Source organism: Giraffa tippelskirchi, chromosome 5 (genome assembly GCF_054371585.1).
Source record: "Giraffa tippelskirchi isolate mGirTip1 chromosome 5, T2T-mGirTip1v1.2.pri, whole genome shotgun sequence".
Lineage (NCBI taxonomy): Eukaryota > Metazoa > Chordata > Mammalia > Artiodactyla > Giraffidae > Giraffa > Giraffa tippelskirchi.
The window spans coordinates 32,631,749-32,651,098 of NC_137279.1; the positions used below are offsets into that span (position 1 = coordinate 32,631,749).

Consider the following 19,350-nt stretch of genomic DNA (forward strand, 5'->3'; position numbering starts at 1 on the left):
GACAGCAGGAGAAGGGGACAACAGAGGATGAGATGGTTGGATGGCATCACTGACTCAATGGATATGAGTTTGAGCAAGCTCCAGGAGATGGGAAGCCTGGCATGCTGCAGTCTATGGGGTAGCAAAGAGTGGGACACAACTGAGTGACTGAACAACAACAAAAGCCAAATAAATAAAAATAAGTACTAAAAAATTATTCACACACATTCATACAGTAGGCAAGGTACTAAAAGTTCAAATTACAGTTTTGAGGAATTTTCACTTATTTACCTCTCTTGGAATTGGAAGTGAGAAAGGCAGAAAACGTGGGTAGGAAAATCCATTAAGAATCCATAAGAATATCCTATTAAACTGAGTAAAAAGATGAAACACCAAAAAAATAATTCCTGGAAAAATATATCTTTTGTGTATAACCACATTCAGGCTTAGTTAAAACAGAAGCAGAAAAGCATTCCTGAGTTTCCCCCAAGTGAATGCAGTGTAGAGTGAGATTTAGGAAGGTGAAGCTATATTTGGTAACTCAATTAAAATAACTACATTCTCAAGTTACTTACTGGGAAACCATGGTATTCTTAGTATTTTAAAACTTGTCACAACCTGTGCTAATGTTGGCTTTTTTCTTCCTCTTCCCTGGGTAACTATAGTCATCTGAGAATTAGTATTCAGTAGCAGTTTTTTTTTTAAGCAGAAAACAAAGATCTGGCTACTGTGGCTAATGCTCTTGCATTAATCATGGAATCCTAGATTTGCCCCCTGGAGCCCAAGAATAGTACAGGATACCTGAGAAATAAACAGTATGTTGAAGAAACCTAAGCCTGTCATACAGAGGAAAGCACCTTTATTATCCCCGCAGCTACATATATTATGCTATTGAATTTGGGTCAGTTATTGGTGTTATAGTCCTTTTCTGAGGCAAGGGGTGGTAGGTATTAACATCTAAATCTTCTTCAAAAAGCTAAATTTCTAACAGGAATCAAAGGAAGGAGGGATAAAGAAGGTCTTCCTCCATGAAGTTTTCTATTTCACTGGAGTGGCAGGTACAGAGACAAGCAGAGTACACCAGGTGTACTGGTCACCTTTATAGTGGTATTGTTGCTTAGTTGCTAAATCGTTTCCAGCTCTTTTTCCACCTCATGGACTGTAGCCTACTAGGCACCTCTGTTCATGGGATTTCCCAGGCAAGAATAGTGGAGTGGATTGCCATTTCCTCTCCAGGGGATCTTCCCTGACCAGGGATGGATGCATCTTCTGAGTTGGCAGGTGGATACTTGACTGCTGAGCCACCAGGGAAAGCCCATCTTTGTGTACTAAAAACTTAGTCACAAAACAACTATTGGATATCTACCCTGAGCAAGTTATCACTGTCACATGACACAATCTAAGTTTGGGATTTTCCTAGTGTGACTGAGTGGTCCAGTATAGATCCCTGAATTCTAGGTTCTTTTGTCATCAAGTCCGTTATTATTGTAAGTTCTTTATATCAGTTTCTTAATTGGGGGTGGTGGTGGTTAATGTTTATTATGTGAAAAGTTATACTATTAGGGAATAATGATCTTTTTTTAAAAATTCTTCTATTCATTTGGACTTTGCCTCTCATATTCTTTTCTTGGTATTTACATCTTTAAACTAGCAATAGGATAATGTCCTTCTTGGCCCTTTCATATTTAGGCAAAACAAGTTGCTCTGGTGAATATGACCCTTGGCGAAACTGGCCAACCTCAGGACATTTGCTCTAGCAACAGAGATCAGATAACATTCCACATCTGGCTAAATCACCTAAATGTGAGGACTCTGTGAGAAGGTGTTAATGTTTTCACAGGCTAAATCTGATGTCAGTTTTTATCTTACTAGCTTTGTAAAGCACCTCAATTTACTATCACCTCTGGGGAGCTCTCTAATCTTTGAAGATCTTGCTGAAATATTTTAAAAAGTAGCAACAATGATAAAAGTAAACTACTATTTATTGAGGCATGTAAAACATTTTATAGCTAAGCTATTAAAGGCTTAGAAAAGTATTTCTAAGATAAATCAATCTCTTAACCACTAAGTGTTTCCATCAGAATTATCTTAACCATCCAAACAGCAATAGACAACCAATGCAGCATTCACTACCACAGAAATAGTCTAATTTCTTAGGGGTTCCTCCGATCATCTTTCTGATTTAGTATGTAGGTAAGTCAGTTTTCTGATCTGAATTTAAAATTTTATGTCATTCCTGTTTAACAGTTTGTCTTCGAAGCCACCTAATATGTTATTGAATTATTTACACTTCATATATAGACTTTTCTCTTTCAAATGGTTATTAAAAAATATTAAAGTACTTGAGGCCTCCTCATGGTAAGTTTATCAGAGCAGTTAATTTTCAACTAAGTGTTCAGAGTCAATGAACCTTCAACATATAAAGTTGTAAAATACTCCGCGGTCCAGTATTTAAGTACAGCCAACTCAATTAAATATCAGTAAACAAAGTCAATGTCAATGCCAAATATCTCTATATCTCTATCGGGTTTTCGCCTCACCCACTGTTGTAATCCTGTGAGGAATACATTCAGGAACTAATTCAATGCAAAATAAAAAAACAGGACTGATGTCAAGGTTAGGCGAATGCGAGGGGAAAAAAAGCGTATTTAAAACACTTTCTAAAACACCGGCAATACTGGTGTAGTTTTTGAAAATGCGCTGGTAACCCGACACTTCGAAGTGTTTGCTACTGGGGAGACTCGGGCGGTCCCACCCCGCTCGGCCTCGGTCGGCGGTCCCGGAGCCCCGGAGCCGGCCAGAAAAAGACACAGCCGTGAAAACAAGTTCGCTTCGCCCGGTCCGAGGCGCGGGGAGTCAGCCGTGGGGCGGCTGCGACGTCAAAGCCCGCCGTCCCCGCCCGGCTGTGGAGACCCCAGCCCCACAAAGGGGCACAGACCCCAAGTCCCAAAGGCGAAAGAGGAGGCGCCAGCCGCCGCCCACCACAACCTAGGCCTTCAGCCCCGCCCCCACCCGCGGGGGCGATCCCTGACCCCCCGCCCCCGCGGAGACCGAGGCGCTCTGGCTTGCGCCGCCCCTCCCCCAGCGCGGAGCCGGCGCAAGTCCCCCGCACCTCCCCCGCTCCGGCGGTCTCGGGTCCCCGAGCCACTGCCTCCATAGACCGAGCGGCCACCGCGAAGCTCTCTGGGGGTTGGAGTCCTCGAGGGAGCCTTTGTGCGCCCCAGCGGCGCAGCCGAGGACTATGACTCCCACAATGCCTCGCGCCCGCCCCCTCGCCGTCGGCTTTCCGTCGCTCCCAGACTACATTTCCCGGCAGCCCTCGCGGCTCTCCCGCCCTCCCTCCCGAGACACGAGCCGAACTGGGCGTCAGGTCGGGGAGCCGGTCGGGTTCCCGCTCGCCGCCGCCGCCGCCGCCGCCCCCCGCAGCGACTCTCCCGCCTCTCCAGTCGCGCTGGTCGCAGGACCTGCATCGACAACTCTGCTCGGCTGTGGAGCCGCCGGCCGGAGAGTATAGTGTCCAGGACGCGACACACCGACCCCCCCATCATCTCCAGTCGGGGCGACCCCTCCCGGGTCCGCCTTCGCCCTGCGCGGCCGCCAGAGCCCCCGGCTCCGAGCGGCCCCGTGGCCCGGCGTCCGCATCCCAGCCCCTGCAGTCCGCGGTCGCCGCCCCCCACCCTGAACATGGACTCCGACTCCTGCGCCGCCGCTTTCCACCCGGAGGTGAGTGAGAGCTGCGCCCCAACAGCCCCTGACCACCCTCACGCCGATCCTGTGCTCCCGAAGCCGGACCCCCGCCGGCCGAGCGCCGTTCTCCCCTCCCCCAGCTATCTCTCGTCGCCCCCCCGGGCGCCCAACCCCGCCCCCCACTCGGGCCCGCGCCCGGTCTTCCCCGCCCGCCGTATCCTCGGCGTCCCTTCCGCGGGCGTCCGCGTCCTCCCGGCGCCTCTTCCCCGTGGTCGCCGCGCCCACCCTCCCCGGCCTCGCGTAGCCGGGGGGACCTGTCTGCGCCCCCGGCCCCTCCTCGCTGGCCTGGCTTACTCCTTCCCCACCCTCAGGGACTCGGTCCGAGCCGCCTCCGCCCCGCGCTCCCGCTTCCCGGAGGAATCTCCCACCGCCTCCCAGAGTGGCTCGCGGCCCCCCCTCGGACGGGGACTCTGCTCCGCGCGCCCCCTCCTCCTCCCCTAATCCCCCCGGGCCCGGTGGCCCGCGCCCCGCCCCCTGACTCCCGCTCGGCCCCCGCCCCCTCTGGCTAGGGTGGGGGAGGCTCGTCCTTCGGGGTCCCCACCCCTGCGGGGGCCTGAGCCTTGCTCCCACCCCCGGCGCGTTTGCCTCCCCCTTCAGGGCCCCCTCCCCCGAGCTCGGCTCGCCCCGCCCTGGCTCCCCCTCCTTCCGGGGATCGGCCCCTGGTTCTCCCGGCCGTCCCCCCTGCCCCGGAGCCCCCGCCGCGGTCCCCTCCCTCTCCCGAAGCTCGCCGGGTCCGGCCGCCGGCGGGTGGGGGAGGGGAGGCGGCTCCGGGCGGGCTAGTCTGCCGCGCTGCCGCCTCGGGGGCTCGCGGGGCCTGCGAGTCCCGGACCCCGAATCCTGCCCGGCTACTCGCGCCCCCTCCCCCGCGGGATGGGCCCCGCACCTTCCGGGGCCGCTTGGTGGCGAGGAGCGGCTTCCGCGGGAGGGCGGGGAGGGGGCCGCACCGCCATCTGCTTTTCTTACGGGCGGCGTTGGCGGGGCCGGGGCGGCCGGCGCGGTAGGAGCGGCGCGGGTCCCCCGCACCGGGCCCGAGGGCACCGCTGCCATCCACTCTGAGTCCCGGCTACTGACCCACTTCAGCACGTTCCTCGCCGAAATAAAAGTTCTCCCCGCGAGTTTGAGGGCCGCAGCCTTCCCACCTAGCGGAGGGAGGGTGGTCAGTTCTCCCTGCGGGTGGGGGCAGGGTCTCCCTGGCGCTGGAAGCGCTGGGTACCGCGCGGACTCTGCCTCGCCGCTGACCTGCGCGCCTCTCTCGGTCTGGGCGGCCGAGGGCTGAGGGCAGAGGCGGTTTGCTAGCACCGAGTTGAGAAAATAAAAAGAAGTGGAGCCCTTGGAAGGAGACCCGCGGGCAGCAGGCCGCCCGCGCTGTTTTCTGGGCGCGCAGGACTGAGGGGGCGGGGGTGATTGGACTGGGGCAGAAGCTAGAGCCCACCCCGTCATCTCCTCCCCCTGCTTTCATCCGAGTGGGGAGTGGGCCCCTCGGCTCTGGAAATGTTAGCTGAACTCCTAAGGATGGGATTGAGGTGGGTGATAAAGTGCTTAAAGAAAACCTAAGTAAAGACGCTAGTCGAATAAACCGAAGAGAAGCACAGTTTTGCTTAGTAGCAAATAATCTTTTTCTTCCCAGCTCCTCGTTCTCAGGAGAGAATCGATTCTTCCTGAGGGCGATTCTTAATTGAATGGGGATGGGACACACAAGCCAAAATTTCTAGTATTTCATCTTCAGTATGCAGATAGTTTTGTTGTTCAGTCCTTAAGTCATGTCCAAGTCGTTAAGCCTGGGGGACTGTAGCCCTCCAGGCTCCTCTGTCCTGGGGATTTTCCAGGCAAGGATACTGGAATGGGTTGCCTTCTCCTCCAGGGGATCTTCCCCACCCAGGGATTGAACCTTCCTCTCCTGCATTGCAGGCGGCTTTTAGTGACTGTAATTATATACAGAGTTAGGTTTCCAAAATGGTAGTAAATGGTAGTAGCAGGATTGTTTTTGGTTTGTCCTCTGGGTTGGGGAATATTTGGGTGCCTTGCCCGGGGGTGTTGGAGCAGCGGAGGGATGAGCAGGAAATGTCTCCTCTGGAGGAGAGAGCCGAAAGGAGGAGGGTGTCCTCCTGCAGCCCTGCTTGGGGAGGGGTCACGTGAGATTCAGGTCCAGGATTCCAGGTCTGAGCTCTGCAGGTTGAAAAGTAGTAGACTTCTGAAGTCACTTTAAATACTTCAGCTGCAGCAGGAGTTTATCTTCAAAGTGGAAAATTTGTGGCAAAAAAGTTAATTATTAGGGCTCTCAATAGGCCTGTAGAAACTTAATAGATAATGTCAGAAAATGCCACATGAGCGCTAATAAATAGACTTTTGTACAGTCTTTTATCTCCTAACCAGTTTCCCAGTATTCTTGGCATAGCATCGCATAACTGCTCTTTCAACCTTCTGAAAACTGTTAATTCTTGACCCAAACTTACCTTATCTTGTTTCTAGAGTGTTTGTAAATCTAGCAGTGTGTTTTTGAGTGGCAGACTATGAAAGCTGCAGCCTGTTTAGTATTGTTTCTTTGATGTCACCTGTAAGTGTCTACTTCCAAACATGCTCCCTTTTTTCGCCTGTTAACAGGAGTACTCCCCCAGTTACAAGCGGCGCAGGACCGTGGAGGATTTCAACAAATTCTGCACCTTTGTCTTGGCCTATGCAGGCTACATCCCTTATCCAAAGGAGGTAATTCAGCACTTCGGAGACCTTGCTGGCAGCAAAACCTGAGTTTTTGACAAGGTGGTGGGTCTGAAAGGGATTACATGGGAGGACTTGAGCCATAACAGTCAGGCAGAAATCTTTCTTACAAACTTAGAGCAGCCTGGGAAGTGGTTCCTAAAACTGATGGAAAATGTAGACTTGTCTAGAAATGGTTTGATGAATCTAACTGATGTCTTCCTAATGGCCAATGTTTATTGAGAGGTTACTGTCACTTAGTTGTGTCCGACTCTTTGCGACCCCATGGACTATACAGTCCATGGAATTCTCCAGGCCAGAATACTGGAGTCGGTAGCCTTTCCCTTCTACAGGGGATCTTCCCAATCCAGGGATCTAACCCAGGTCTCCCGCATTGCAGGCAGATTCTTCATCAGCTGAACCACAAGGGAAAATACTGGAGTGGGTAGCCTATCCCTTCTCCAGTGGATCTTCCCAACCCAGGAATCAAACCGGGGTCTCCTGCATTGCAGACGGATTCTGTTTACCAACTGAGCCACAAGGGAAACCCTGAGAGCTTACTGTGACTAGTCATTATTTTTGGCCATTATAATGATATGCGATAGGAGCTTTTACTTACATCCTTTTCATTAGTAGTTTATTTATTTTGGCTGTGCCACATGCCTTGTAGGATCTTAGTTCCACGACCAGGAATCAAACCCAGGGCCAGCAGTGAAAGTGCTGAATTCTAATCACTGGACTTCCTGGGAATTTCCTATTTGTTTCCTTTGTATTTATTTATTTTTTCTGTCTTTTTTTTCTCTTCCATTTTAAAGATGAAGACACAGGGGCACAGAGAGGGAACTCCTTACCCTGGGTACAGGCTCATTGGTGGTGGAGCCTGGGGTTCAAGCAGATCAAATAGTCAGGCCTAGTCCACCCTGCCCTACCTGGTGGGTGGCCTCCTGGCTGGTGTCATTACAGAATCTTCAGGGACTTCTGGCCAGAATCCCATGTAAATTAAGGCATTTTTTCCTTGCTGAGAAATGGGCAGAACTGTGGACCAGCGCTTCCAGGGTGCTCAAACTTGAGGGGCCTGGTTCATACTGTGCAAGGCTAAAGAGAAAGGAATCCAGTATTTTTAAGAGGCCAGATCCCAGCACTGGCTTATTGTTGCCACTGCCAGCTAGGTGCATAATGCTTACATGAATGCTGCTACTGTTTGCACATAAACAAACAATAGCAGTTTGCTTGATTGACCTGAAGGAACCAGAGACGTGAACTCACTGCTTTGGGGCAGTGATTACATACTTGGGTTTTGCAGTATTTTGAGATGCCTCCAAGTTTTAAAGAAAAGTGTCAGAACATCCTCACCATTAATTTACATTCACTTAATTAAAATGTACATCCTTTGGGAGGACAGTTGTTGGGGAGATTGTAAAATCAGGAAAGATAAGAGCTTGAGAGGGTGTCTTTGGCACTCCTGTCATGGAAGTGGATTGAGTATCAACTAAGTTCTTGGTGAGGGTTCACCCAGGGCTGGAGGTCCCTCTTGTGGGTTAATGTTATAGCTGGAACGATGCACTAAATCCTAGTGATGGTGTTCCTAAAGAAGAGCACTGGTGAGAGCTGAGGAGCTCTGGGTTCTTTGTTTCCCATATCTGCAGACCTGCCATGGTGGGGAGTGGGGAGGACGGGGTCCTGGGGAAGCTATGCTCAGGGCCAGCTCTTGGTGTTGGAGGCTGGTTGAAATAATCAGAAGCCGCCCCGTTTTCTCTGTCCTTTCAGGAAGTCCCTCTGAGGAGCAGTCCCAGCCCTGCCAACAGCACCGCTGGTACCATCGACAGCGACGGCTGGGATGCCAGTTTTGCCGACATCTCGTCCACCGTGCCCTTGCCGGTCTCTGACCGTTGCTTTGGCCACCTGCAGCCCACCCTCCTGCAGCGAGCCAAGCCTAGTAACTTCCTGCTAGACAGAAAGAAGACCGACAAGCTGAAGAAGAAGAAGAAGAGGAAGCGAAGGGACAGTGACGTGCCTGGGAAGGAGGGCTACATGGGGGGCTTGCTGCAGCTGGAAGCCGCTGACCCATATGCAGAGACCCCCACGAGCCCCACTCTGCAGGATATCCCCCAGGCCGCTGGAGACCCCTGCTCTGGCTGGGACTCCGATACTCCTTCCAGTGGGTCTTGCACCACGGTGTCACCGGAACAGGTCAAAGAAATAAAAACTGAAGGCAAACGGACTATCGTCCGGCAGGGCAAGCAGGTGGTGTTCCGGGACGAAGACAGCACGGGCAATGACGAAGACATCATGGTGGATTCCGGTGAGTGGCCCAGAGGTGGAATGCTAAGAGCGGGGTTTCAGGGCCCTAAGCCTCTCCTTCCACTGCAGGAGTTGTGGGTTTGATCCCTGGTTGAGGAGCTGAGATCCCATGCGCCTGCCATGAGGTGCAGGGTCTCAGTGCGGTGGTCCCTTCCTTGGAGGGGGACAAGGGAGCATGCCCCACCACCTTCAGGGGGAAGAGTGTGAGAAGGTGGATGCCAAGACGTTTAGGAAGGGGTGATCACAGCTGAAGACAGTGGACATTCCAGAGCAGGCCTCAGAATGTGAAAATAACATAGCTCATGAGTAACCACCTTGTAGGGAGTTCCTCGTACCACACATTTCAGTGCTTTTTGTGCATGTGTGCATTTTCAGAGCGGAAAGTGTCACCCTGAAACTTGAAATTGGTTTCACTTAGCTCAGCTGCCCTGTCCCTTTGGAGAGTGGCTTTCCTAATGGGAGGGGTTCTGATTGGGGGTGTCATGAGAGATTTTTCCACTCTTACGTGGTCCTCTGCTTTCAGATGACGACTCCTGGGACCTGGTCACGTGCTTCTGCATGAAGCCGTTTGCTGGCCGCCCCATGATAGAGTGCAACGAGTGCCACACTTGGATTCACCTGTCCTGTGCAAAGATCCGGAAGTCCAACGTTCCGGAAGTGTTTGTCTGCCAAAAGTGCCGGGACTCCAAGTTTGACATCCGCCGTTCCAACCGGTCCCGAATGGGCTCCCGGAAGCTGTTTCTGGACTGACTGCTGGAGGGTGAGGAGTTGGAAGGGACTGTGGGCCTGTTGGCCCTGGTCTTAGTTGAGCACAGGACTCTTAGCTCCAGTGCGGGCAGACCCCTGCCATTCAGGTGCCTACACGAAAGGACCAGCTGTCCAAGGTATAAACTGTACACAGCCAGTGACTGAATAAAATCCTCGTTGGCCAGAGCTGCTGCTGGAGCTGTGGTCTCTGCAGTGGAGGTGGACTGCACACCCAAACTCAGCGGGTTTGGTCCAGCCGAACATGAGGGTGCGTGGTCGTTGTGCATTTTTGCTCTCATTGTTGACAAACTCCCGCCAATCAGAACAAGTGCTGGCTGTTACTCCTGCTTCCGCTGTGTTGGCACGAGGAGATGTTGTTTCCCTGGCCTGTTTATGAACCGCCATACGTGTAAACTTCTTCTCCAGTCCGTCTTTTACCATAAGTGTCTGTATAGCAACCATCAAAGCCGCTCCTCCCTCAGTGGTCCCCCTTTCCCCTGCCTTGGGGGATGCTTGTTCCCCTGGGGCTGGAGTCCCTGGCCTCACCCAGGGGTGGTGAGCTCGCTAGTGAGCCCCAGGTTTCCTTCTGTTCATTAAAGGGGACACTATGCAGCTGCTTCTCTGTGGAAAGGGGGTTGGTTCGGGGGTGGGGTCATGGTGGCCCATGTTCATAACTCAGTTTCCTGTTTTGCACGATGTAAAAAAACCTGTCTTTTTGCACGAAATAGCCAAAAGTATTGGCAGACTTCTGCCTGGGTTCCCTTCCTCTCCACTTGGCTTTGGAGGGCCTGGGGGTGCCCAGCAAGCTGTTTTCAAGTGAGGGGGCGGGGCGCCTGGATCCTCTCCTTGTCTCTCCCCCCTCATGTTGTTTTAGCAGCGACATTAAAGGTTAGGCAGTCTCTGGGGGAGGGTGTTCTCCACATAGTGGCGGGCGGGGGGGAGGGAAAATGGGGAGGAAGGCCTCCCTCATGGGTATTCTTAGTATGCCCCTCATACAGGCTGGCCTGCTGGTTCCAGGGGGCAAGGTTAGGACTTTTGAAGCATTTTTTTGGTTTGAGTTGGTGAGTGAGTGGTATGGTAATGTTGGCCTCCAGGAAGGTACCACTGAACTTTGCAAAGTTCCTTAGATCTAAAGTAGGGCCCTGGACCGAGGAGACCCCTGTGCAGGCCAGCTCTGGAGAGGCCAGGGAGTTTGAAGCCCCGGCAGGCCTCCGCTGGAGGGCTATGTGGCGGGGACAACTGATGGGTCTCAGGCTTGAGGGAGAGGGAGGACTTCTGTGTTCTCCGAAACTGACGTTACTCTTTAGCAGTTTAAATACTCGTTCTCAAAATTGTTTTTTTTGTATATTGATGAGTGTGTCTTCATAAACATTATTTCTTAAGAAGCATGAAGAGGGAAGGGTGCCCAAGTCAGGCATATTTATTGACATCAAGATGGAGCCTCAGTCTTCTCTACGTGGTCCCCATGTATAGGGCCACCAGGTGGACTTGTGTCCACATTTTCTCACTGAAGCACCAGGGAGACTGAACTATAATTGGCTGATCAGAGCCTATATTTTGTCCTAGTATCTTTCATGCTTGACAAGCCAACTGCCTTTTTTTGTTTTATTTTTAATTCTGTTGTTTCTATTAACACAAAAATAGAGAGAAATAGTTTTTGAAACCCATTTTATTGTGAAGAGCCTCAAGGGAGATGTTCTACTGTAGAGAAAAATAGTAAGGAGCTGGCTTAGAAACAACCTTCTCCCCAGACAACCATCTGGCTCTGACTAGGGCAAAAGTCCAGGAAAAGTTGGAGAGGAATTTGCCAAAGATCTGCACCATGACATTGCCTGTCCCGTGTCTTCACCATGACAGTAGCCAAAGTTTCCAAGTGTTTCTCTCTTTAAAAAAAACAAAAAACTCCACAGTTTTACAAGTGTGTTTAAGAATAGGTGTGATTTTTAGGGTGGAGTTGCCAGTCCTGGCAATTACCATATTGCTCTTAGAAGATTCAGTTCCTGGTGACACCTCTGGAAGGCATTTGATACTCATCTCAATTTCTGTTTCCTTCATTTGCTTTTGTTCTTTTAACAGAGTTATCCCTGTGGGTGGTGTCTAAAGTCAGGACACCACAGTTTTTCTGTTAGATTGAGCTGGGCAGCTGCAATCAGCTTTATGCAAAGTAGGTATGGCCCATCTCCAGGTTCCTGGTTGGTGGCTGATGGAGAATGGAGGGAAAAGTTGTCATCCCCGAAGCAAGTCCCTCCTGTCGGCTTTGGCCAGGCCAGACACTTAACATCGTTTACATGGTTCTGTGTAATTATAAAGTTTATGTGTATAAAGCAAAGCTGTTTCTGTGAAACTGTATATTTTGTAAATAAATATATTGCTACTTTGAGGTTCATGTCTAGCTTTAGCTGTTTGTGTTCTGTGCTGAAGGACTGACCCTTCATCACTAACCCCCAAAACCATGTTATATGAAGACTTGGGAAGTTAGAGTCTGAGTTTGGTTTAGCAGGATGAAACATTCTTACAGCCGTCAGTACACTTTTCTAGTAAATTCTCCAGAAACAAACCACAGCATGAAGAGACATGAATTGCTTTCACAATTTCTTCACATTGTGCATTAGCTTAAATCCCAGTGAGTGGTTAACCTGCATTGTAAAAGCTGCAGCCACCTCTAAGCTTATGCAGGTGGGATTAGAATCTGCCCTGTACTCATTCTGTCTTTCCACTTGAGGGTCCCAAGGGGCTGAGCCTGTTCTGTCAGTCAGCTGTGTCTGCCTAGCCAATCTGGGACCAGCTAATGGTCAACTAGTACTTTCTTCTGTGACGTTGGAGCAGCCGAAATCTATGAATCAACACCTACTGAAATGAAAATACTGGCCTAGGTGGCCGGTGAGCCTGCCTTTGGTTTCCAGTTGTCCAAAACTGGGTGGGTGGGTGTGAATTTTGGAAGCTTCAAAGCAAGGAGGTGAGGGTGACGCTTCAGCGTAACTAGGGTAAAACCTGCATCTGCTCCTAGTTGGGGATGTCGGGTCTGAGCCGGGCACTGAAGCACCCTTTGACGCCGTCGCAAGCACTGCGTGCATGAGATGCAGGCCAAGGAACAGAGCCAGGCCCGCCTTCACTCACCAGCCTCCCTGCAAGCCCCGCCCCGCCCCGCCCCGCCCCGCCCCGCCCCGAGGCCCCTCCTCTCCTACTGGCCCCGCCTCTCTCGGGGGCCTGTCGCCTGCAGGCCCCGCCCTAATCTCTCGCCCCGCCTCCACCGGCCAGCCCCGCTCTGTCCCATGACCACGCCCCTCCCGGAGTCGCTGCCGCGCCCCGCAGGCCCCGCCGCCGCCATCTTTGTTAGGGGCAGCCGGGCCTGGCGTCTGGAGATGCCGAAGTCGTGCGCGGCCCGGCAGTGCTGCAACCGCTACAGCAATCGCAGGAAGCAGCTCACCTTTCACCGGTGAGGGGCGGGGGCACTGGGGTGCGCGGGGGCTCGCCTCGCCCAGGCCGAAGACCGCGGCCCCCGCGGAAGCGCCAGGCCTGGCGCGACAGGCGTGGGGACAAGCGGGCCGCTGTCCGACCGCCGGGAGGCCAGGGGACGTGCGGCCGAGCCCTTCGCGGAGGGGCAGCGGCCCCCCGGGGAGCGGCGAGGTCCCGGCCCAAGAAGCCCGGCACCACCTCGGCCGCCTAGACGCGCGGGGAGATGGTCGGAGAGGCTGAGTAACCTGACCGCCGGCGCACAGCCTCTCTTGGGTCGGGGGAGGCGGTGGCGGGCCTGGTGCGTGCTCAGCGCTGCGCCCTTGCGGTGACTTGGCGTGCGTCCCCTCCGCGGCCCAGGGACTCTGCAGCCTGGGACGTAATTAAGTGTGCAGTATTTGCTGCAAGATGAGCGACGCTAACCTCCCTTAGGTGTGCGGTGCGCTGCGCGCTCTGCTCACCTCTTCGGGTCTCTAGTCCGGACGGAAAGGCGTGGTGGAGGAATGCGAACATTCCAGCGGGTGGGGGCGCGGGGCCGGGACGCGCGACCTTTGTTGGAGCCGGAGGAGGATGGTAGGACTTCTGCAGTCTGTCCCGTCGCGCCCCGCGCACCCCAGGAGTGGGACCCGGCCGAGTGCACGGCCAATTGCGCATTGATGGGTAGAGTGTTGCACACTTTCTTGCTGGTTCCAGCCACAGCGCCTTCCTCCATCCTGCTCAGAGTGTGACTCCGAAGGGCTGCTCTCTGTTCATCTACACTTCGTCTCCTTTAAGCGTTTTCTTTTTTAACGTGAGTATGTCTGTTGATATGTAACACGCGTACGGAAAAGTGCACAATTTATAAGCACACAATTTAACCAAGTGAACACCCGGTGTGACTGCCAAGAGTTTAGAACATCGAAGCCCCCAGGAGACCCCCTTCCAGCCCCTCACTCAGTCCCCAAGGGTAAGGCCTCTGTCAGAGGGGACTGCCTTGGCCTGTTTGGAGCCTCGCTGAATGGAGTCACACACTGTCCTTTTTCCTGTCCTTCGCTCATCACTGTGCTTGTGAGTCCTTCATGTGGCCCGAAGCAGCCGCAGCAGTTCATCCTTTTCATTCATTGCTGTGTGGTGATCCAGGAGTATATTTACTCCAACCAACTGGTTCTACAATTGAGGGGCATTTGGGCCCCTCTGTTTTTTAGCCATTACGGGCACGAGGGTTGGGGCATCTTTGCTGGGTCTTGTCTTCCCGCACCTGTACCCCACCACTCCCAAAATTAGCTCAGTCAAGTCCCAGTGGCTCTTCTCTGCAGCCTATGACACAACCAACTGCTGACCCCTTGAGGCCATCTACTACCTGGCTTCTGGGACACCTCTCAGTCTCTTCCTTTGTCACAGTGTCCCTTCTTAGTCTTCTTGGGTAGATTCTGCTCATTTCCAACTCCAGACAGATGTTGGAGCACTTCAGGGTGCCGGCCATGCCGCTGTCCCATCCCTGTCCACACTGGCTCCCCAGGGCAGCCATCTCACCCGGGCTTATGGCTCTGCCACCTTTTATGTGGGGACACCCGCATGGTGACAACTCCAGACAACTGTTGTCCCCCTGCCACTCAGCTTCAGCACGTGGACATCTAAAAGGCACCTGAAATTTAACATCTAACGTATATTAATAAAACCAAACTGCTGACCCCCGCAAGCTGCCCCTCTCCCACAGTCTTACCACTTGAAACTCCTTCCTCTGCTTCTTAGCCCATAGGCAAACTTCTCTGCCTGGCTTTCATGATGCACCCCAGATCTGCCACTCATCACCCTCTCCAGCTCCACCTGAGCCCGCTGCCAGCTGTGCTAATGCCGCAGCCTCACCCTCTGCCTGAGCCTCCAGGAACCCCCTTCCGACAGTGCCTGCATCCTCTTCTTGCTCTGTGTCAGCCAGACATGCTTCGTTGGCTCCTCACACCCTCGGGCATTCGCACTTGCTCTTCCTTCTGTTCTCCTGTTGCTGTTCTCTGTCTCATTTCCTGCAGCCTCTGCTCCAGTGTCACCTCCTAGGTGGCCTTCCCCGACCACTTCCTACTCTATTCTTGCATGGTCCGTGTCTGTCTGGTGTACTGGCTGTCTCCCTGCTCTAGAATGTAGGCTCCACAAGGGCGGGGTCACTTCCCCTTCTGCTTCCCCACACAGGAGCAGGAATGGAGGCCTGCCTGGCAGATGTGGCTCTGGGAGCAGCTCACTGAGGCTCTGGCCACGTTCATGGTCTCAGGTTTCCTACTAAGGATGCTGTCAACAGACACGATGGAAGCTTCCTGACATGGAAGGATGTGATTTAACAGGATGAGGCTACTGAGTTTTCCGGGCTGTCCAGTAAAATGCCGGGCAGGGATGCGGAAGGTTCCTGGGACCCTGAAGGTGTGTGTTTAGCCTCGCAAGTCCCTCATGCCTCCTTGCTGTGCCCCCAGGTTCCCGTTCAGCCGCCCGGAGCTGCTGAAGGAATGGGTGCTGAACATCGGCCGGGGCGACTTTGAGCCCAAGCAGCACACGGTCATCTGTTCCGAGCACTTCCGGCCCGAGTGCTTCAGCGCCTTTGGGAACCGCAAGAACCTGAAGCACAATGCGGTGCCCACAGTGTTTGCCTTCCAGGGCCCCCCACAGGTGCGCGGCTGCGGGGGTCCCCCACCCGGCAGTGGGGTGGGCACCGGTGTCATTTGCAGGGACAGCAGAGGCTGAAAACTGTCAGGCCCCTAGGTCTGAATCCCAGGGCCCCAGCCTGGCCCTGAGCTTTAGGAAATCTGCAGTTCAAAGCTGCTTTAAAAACAAGTCACTTCACAATGGGTGCTACAGAAGCAGCTGACGGGGAGGGGGCTGAGAGCTTGCTCCTTTCTGCACTTTACTTGTGGGGCCTCACTTGGGCTCGAAGGAGGTGAGGACTTTCCTGTCCAGGGCGCAGAAGGACAATGCTGGTGGAGTGCTGGAGAGGGACAGGGACAGCAGAGCGAGGCTGGGTGGGGGCAGGATCTGGGCATGCTCAGGAGCAGCAGCAGCTCAGGCCCTGTGGAGGGCGCAGGGCCAGGTGGTGACAGGCTTGGATGGGCGGTGGTTTTCTTCAAGGGGGCGGAGGGCTTGACATACAGGCATCTTAGTTTCCCAATTGGGGATTGAACCCTTGCCCCCTGCAGTGGAAGTGCAGAGCCCTAACCACTGGACCACCAGGGAAGTCCTGGACAGGAGGTGGGTTTTCAGGGGGAGGCTGGTGGGGAGGGACATGAGTTAGGAAGGTCCCTCTGGAGGCTGGTTCAGAGGCCACTGTGGCATCGCAGGTGAGGGTGGTCACGGTGGCCTGAGCCAAAAGTGAGTGCCATGATGAGAAGATGGAGCAGGCTAATTTTGTCTCGTTGGGTTGAGGAGGTGGTCTGGGGGCTAGGGGGGTCCCTAATTCCCTGAGGAGGTAGCCCTGTGCACGTGGAGTTTGGCTTCCTAATGGGATACCAAGGCAGACATGTCTGGTGGGGCAGGATGTATGGGTTTGGCCCCGGAAGGGAGACAACAGGAAAGTTGGAGCTGGAGCCCTGAGGTGGTCATAGTGAATTTTACAAGTCCTTACTGTGCCGTGAGTCCCAGAGGGCTGGAGCGGGGCATCGGCTGGAGCCTGGGAGGCAGAGCAGAGGTAGAACAGACAGGAGACCTGCAGGTACCCACACAGGTATCAGGAAGGAGAAAAGGGAGCCAGTAGGGACCGTGAGCTCCAGGCTGTGGGGCATTAGGCCTCTGCCCTCGATCCTCGTCCGCCTGATCACGTGGCTTTACCGAGTCCAGGTCCTCGCCACCATGCTTCCCCCCTGCTCCTCAGACTCTCTGGCAGCTGTGAGCATCTGCCCAGGGGACGCTCCCTGAGGGCTGGGCTTTGCTCCACGGCTTTTATTCCCATGCCCAGGAACATTCTTGGTACAAAGTAGGTGCGTAACAGAGGAGCTGTTGGTTTTATTCTTTTAAACGTGGAAGGCCTTTTATTTTATATATATATATATATATATATATATATATATATTTATTTGACCAATGTAAGAACACTTACCCCTGAGATCTACTGTCTTAACACACATTAAGTGCACAGCACAGCATTGTGGACTATAGGGATGTGGTACCGTGGGGCTCTGGAAATTACAGTTTGCTGACCTGAAACTCCCATCGTGGATCAGGAACCCTCCACCCGCCCTGTTCAGTCAGGGTGATGACTTTCACAGCGTTTGTAGGAAACTGCTCCACTGTCAGCGATGACAGGTTAACCTTAAGGGAGACGTTTGTGGTCCTGCCTCCAATGCTTCCGGTGCCTGGAGGCAGAATGGGGGTGGGAGGGGGAGTTGAAATTGTGGCACCTATGGCTTCTGCTCAGTTCTTTGGAGGCCTAGGGACTGCAGGCTCTGAGCTGGGTGTTTTCCCTTGAAGAATGCCAGGCCCTAGGGCAGCATGTACCAATTAGACAGGTCCCTGGCTTCAGTGGGTCTCTGACCCAAGGTTTGGGGACTGTGGAGAAGGAAGAGCACTGGTGGATGGTGAGAGGAGAGCTGGGCTGGGCTGAGTGTGGGGACAGAGACAGGTGAGGCCTGATGGGCCCTCTGGTGCAGATCTGTGCCCACCCCGGGGCCTGTCCACAGTAGCTCTGCGTCTCTTGCAGCTGGTGAGGGAGAACACGGACTCTACCAGCCGGAGTGGAGACGCCACCTCTGAGGAGAGAAAGGTGAGTCTGTCCTGCTGGTCACAAGTGTTCCAACTGAGCTGCTGCACCTTCTCGCCAGGCCGGCCCACTGGAGCTCATCATGCTTTCCTTACAAGCTGGGGTTTGGATTCTGTTGTCCTAGAGAAGGAGAAGCTGAAGCCTTCCATCCTCCTCCTCCCTGTTCAGTATCAAGCAGTGGCAGCCGGTTGCAAGTCTGGCTCCTGCTCTGTTTCTAAGGGTTTGGCCCCACGCTGTGGAGGAGGCTGGCTGTCCTGCTGGTGCCCTGGCAGCCCCCGTGTGGTGTGAAGGGACTCCTGGCAGGATAAGTAGCAGTTGGGGAAGATCCGTGAGCGGCCGGCTCTGCCCTGTCTTTCCAGGTCCTCCCTGAGACGGGGGCTGGGGAGTGTGGCCTGGGGAGGAAGGTGGATACAACGGTTGAAGTGCTGCAGCTGCCCCCTGAGGTTGGAGGCCCAGGAGCACAGGTGAGGCAGGGCGTGAAGGCAGTGCGAGACTGGTCTCAGTCTGAGGGGATTTGCTTCAAACAGAATGAAGAAAACTGGTGCCCGAATCAGAGCACCATGATGTGCAGCCCGGACCTCAGACTTTACCTGAACAGCTGCAACCCGGCAGTTCTGGGTGTTGGGAGCCCTCTTGGCCTCAGGTCCCTGGCCACTGCTCTGGTCTCTCACTGACCTCTGTCCTCAGGTCCCGCCACACACACCTGAAGCCTCTGGAGTCCCTGGTCAGCCAGCTAGCCCCTCAGAGCTGAAGAGGTGCCTCCCCACACAGCCGTCCGATCACAGCTATGCCCTTTTGGACTTAAACGCCCTTAAAAAAAAACTTTTCCTGACTCTGAAGGAGAACGAAAAGCTCCGCAGGCGCCTGAAGGCCCAGAGGCTGGTGATGCGGAGGATGTGCAGCCGGCTGCGTGCCCACCTTGCGGGGCGGCCAGAACTCCAGGCCAGGCCTTGGCCGGGGCAGCAGAGCTGAGCTGCCCATTGGCCCTGTTGTCTGAGCCTCTGAGAGGAGGGGCCGTGGTCTCCAGACTCTCTGGCTTTGGACCTTTTGGTCCCACTTTGACCCTCAGGCCAGCGCCGCCTCAGGTGGAGTGTGGTGGCCCCAGGTGGGGAGGAGGCTGGGACCCTGAGCAGGACACCTTGGCTCTCCCTTCGGCAGGTGACAGCCCAGCTGCCCCTCTAGCACAAACTGAGTGAGCATCCTTGGAACCACCCTGGGCCAGTGTGGCAGACCATGTCCTTGAGGGGTAGGTGGGCCCCAGTTGAGGTGGGGGGATGTGGGGCACTGGCTGACCCTAAGGCAGCAAGGTGTCCCCTCCCATCACCTGGACGGCTGGCTCTGCCCCAGGAGCACCTCTCTGCGTGGCCAGTGTGAGTGAGCAACATAATAAAGTGTCTTCCTACCCCACGTGGCGCCTCCTTTATTTAAAAGTGAGTGAGCACTGGTTTGAGTTCTCCTGAACATGGTCACAGCTGAGGAGACTGACTTCCTGCTTCCTGCTGAAGGGCTAGCAGGGCGTGACCACCTTTGACTACCCAAAAAAGTTGCCTTTAATTAAAAACAAAACAAAAAGAACCTAGCCTGTGATTTCAACTCTTAAAATTCTCAGGCAAGTGTCTGGCAGAGAAAATAGCCCTAGCCTCAAGTTAGGTCTCACGGTTTGAACCCTAAGAACAGAGGGTGGGACGAGGCCTATGAGGAGGGGGCAAGTCCCTCTG

At 54.0% G+C, this 19,350-nt stretch overlaps 2 protein-coding genes across 3 annotated transcripts; both read left to right on the plus strand.

The window, feature by feature from the left end:
- The first annotated feature begins 3,323 nt into the window (after positions 1 to 3,323).
- On the plus strand, positions 3,324 to 11,854 carry PHF13 (PHD finger protein 13). Its single transcript, XM_081490404.1, has 4 exons — positions 3,324 to 3,702; positions 6,328 to 6,429; positions 8,188 to 8,722; positions 9,245 to 11,854. The coding sequence occupies exons 1-4, from the start codon at positions 3,664 to 3,666 to the stop codon at positions 9,469 to 9,471; spliced, it is 903 nt and encodes a 300-aa protein (XP_081346530.1). The 5' UTR covers positions 3,324 to 3,663; the 3' UTR covers positions 9,472 to 11,854.
- Positions 11,855 to 12,794: 940 nt separating this feature from the next.
- Positions 12,795 to 19,039, plus strand: THAP3 (THAP domain containing 3). Of its 2 annotated transcripts, none has more exons than XM_081490406.1 (5): positions 12,795 to 12,904; positions 15,360 to 15,552; positions 17,573 to 17,659; positions 17,992 to 18,096; positions 18,320 to 19,039. In XM_081490406.1, exons 1-5 carry the CDS (start codon positions 12,831 to 12,833, stop codon positions 18,602 to 18,604), a joined length of 744 nt encoding a protein of 247 aa, XP_081346532.1. In that variant the 5' UTR covers positions 12,795 to 12,830; the 3' UTR covers positions 18,605 to 19,039. The 2 variants fall into 2 exon arrangements, with proteins under 2 accessions (XP_081346532.1, XP_081346531.1); XM_081490405.1 differs by having other exon boundaries at positions 17,573 to 17,635.
- The last annotated feature ends 311 nt before the right edge of the window (positions 19,040 to 19,350 follow it).

Coding starts and splice junctions, on each gene's coding strand:
- PHF13 (XM_081490404.1), top strand. CDS start 3,664: ATGGACTCCGACTCCTGCGCCGCCGCTTTCCACCCGGAG. Junction 3,703..6,327: donor CCGCCGCTTTCCACCCGGAG/GTGAGTGAGAGC, acceptor GCCTGTTAACAG/GAGTACTCCCCCAGTTACAA. Junction 6,430..8,187: donor ACATCCCTTATCCAAAGGAG/GTAATTCAGCAC, acceptor CTGTCCTTTCAG/GAAGTCCCTCTGAGGAGCAG.
- THAP3 (XM_081490406.1), top strand. CDS start 12,831: ATGCCGAAGTCGTGCGCGGCCCGGCAGTGCTGCAACCGCTACAGCAAT. Junction 12,905..15,359: donor AAGCAGCTCACCTTTCACCG/GTGAGGGGCGGG, acceptor CTGTGCCCCCAG/GTTCCCGTTCAGCCGCCCGG. Junction 17,660..17,991: donor GTCTGTCCTGCTGGTCACAA/GTGTTCCAACTG, acceptor CTGTCTTTCCAG/GTCCTCCCTGAGACGGGGGC.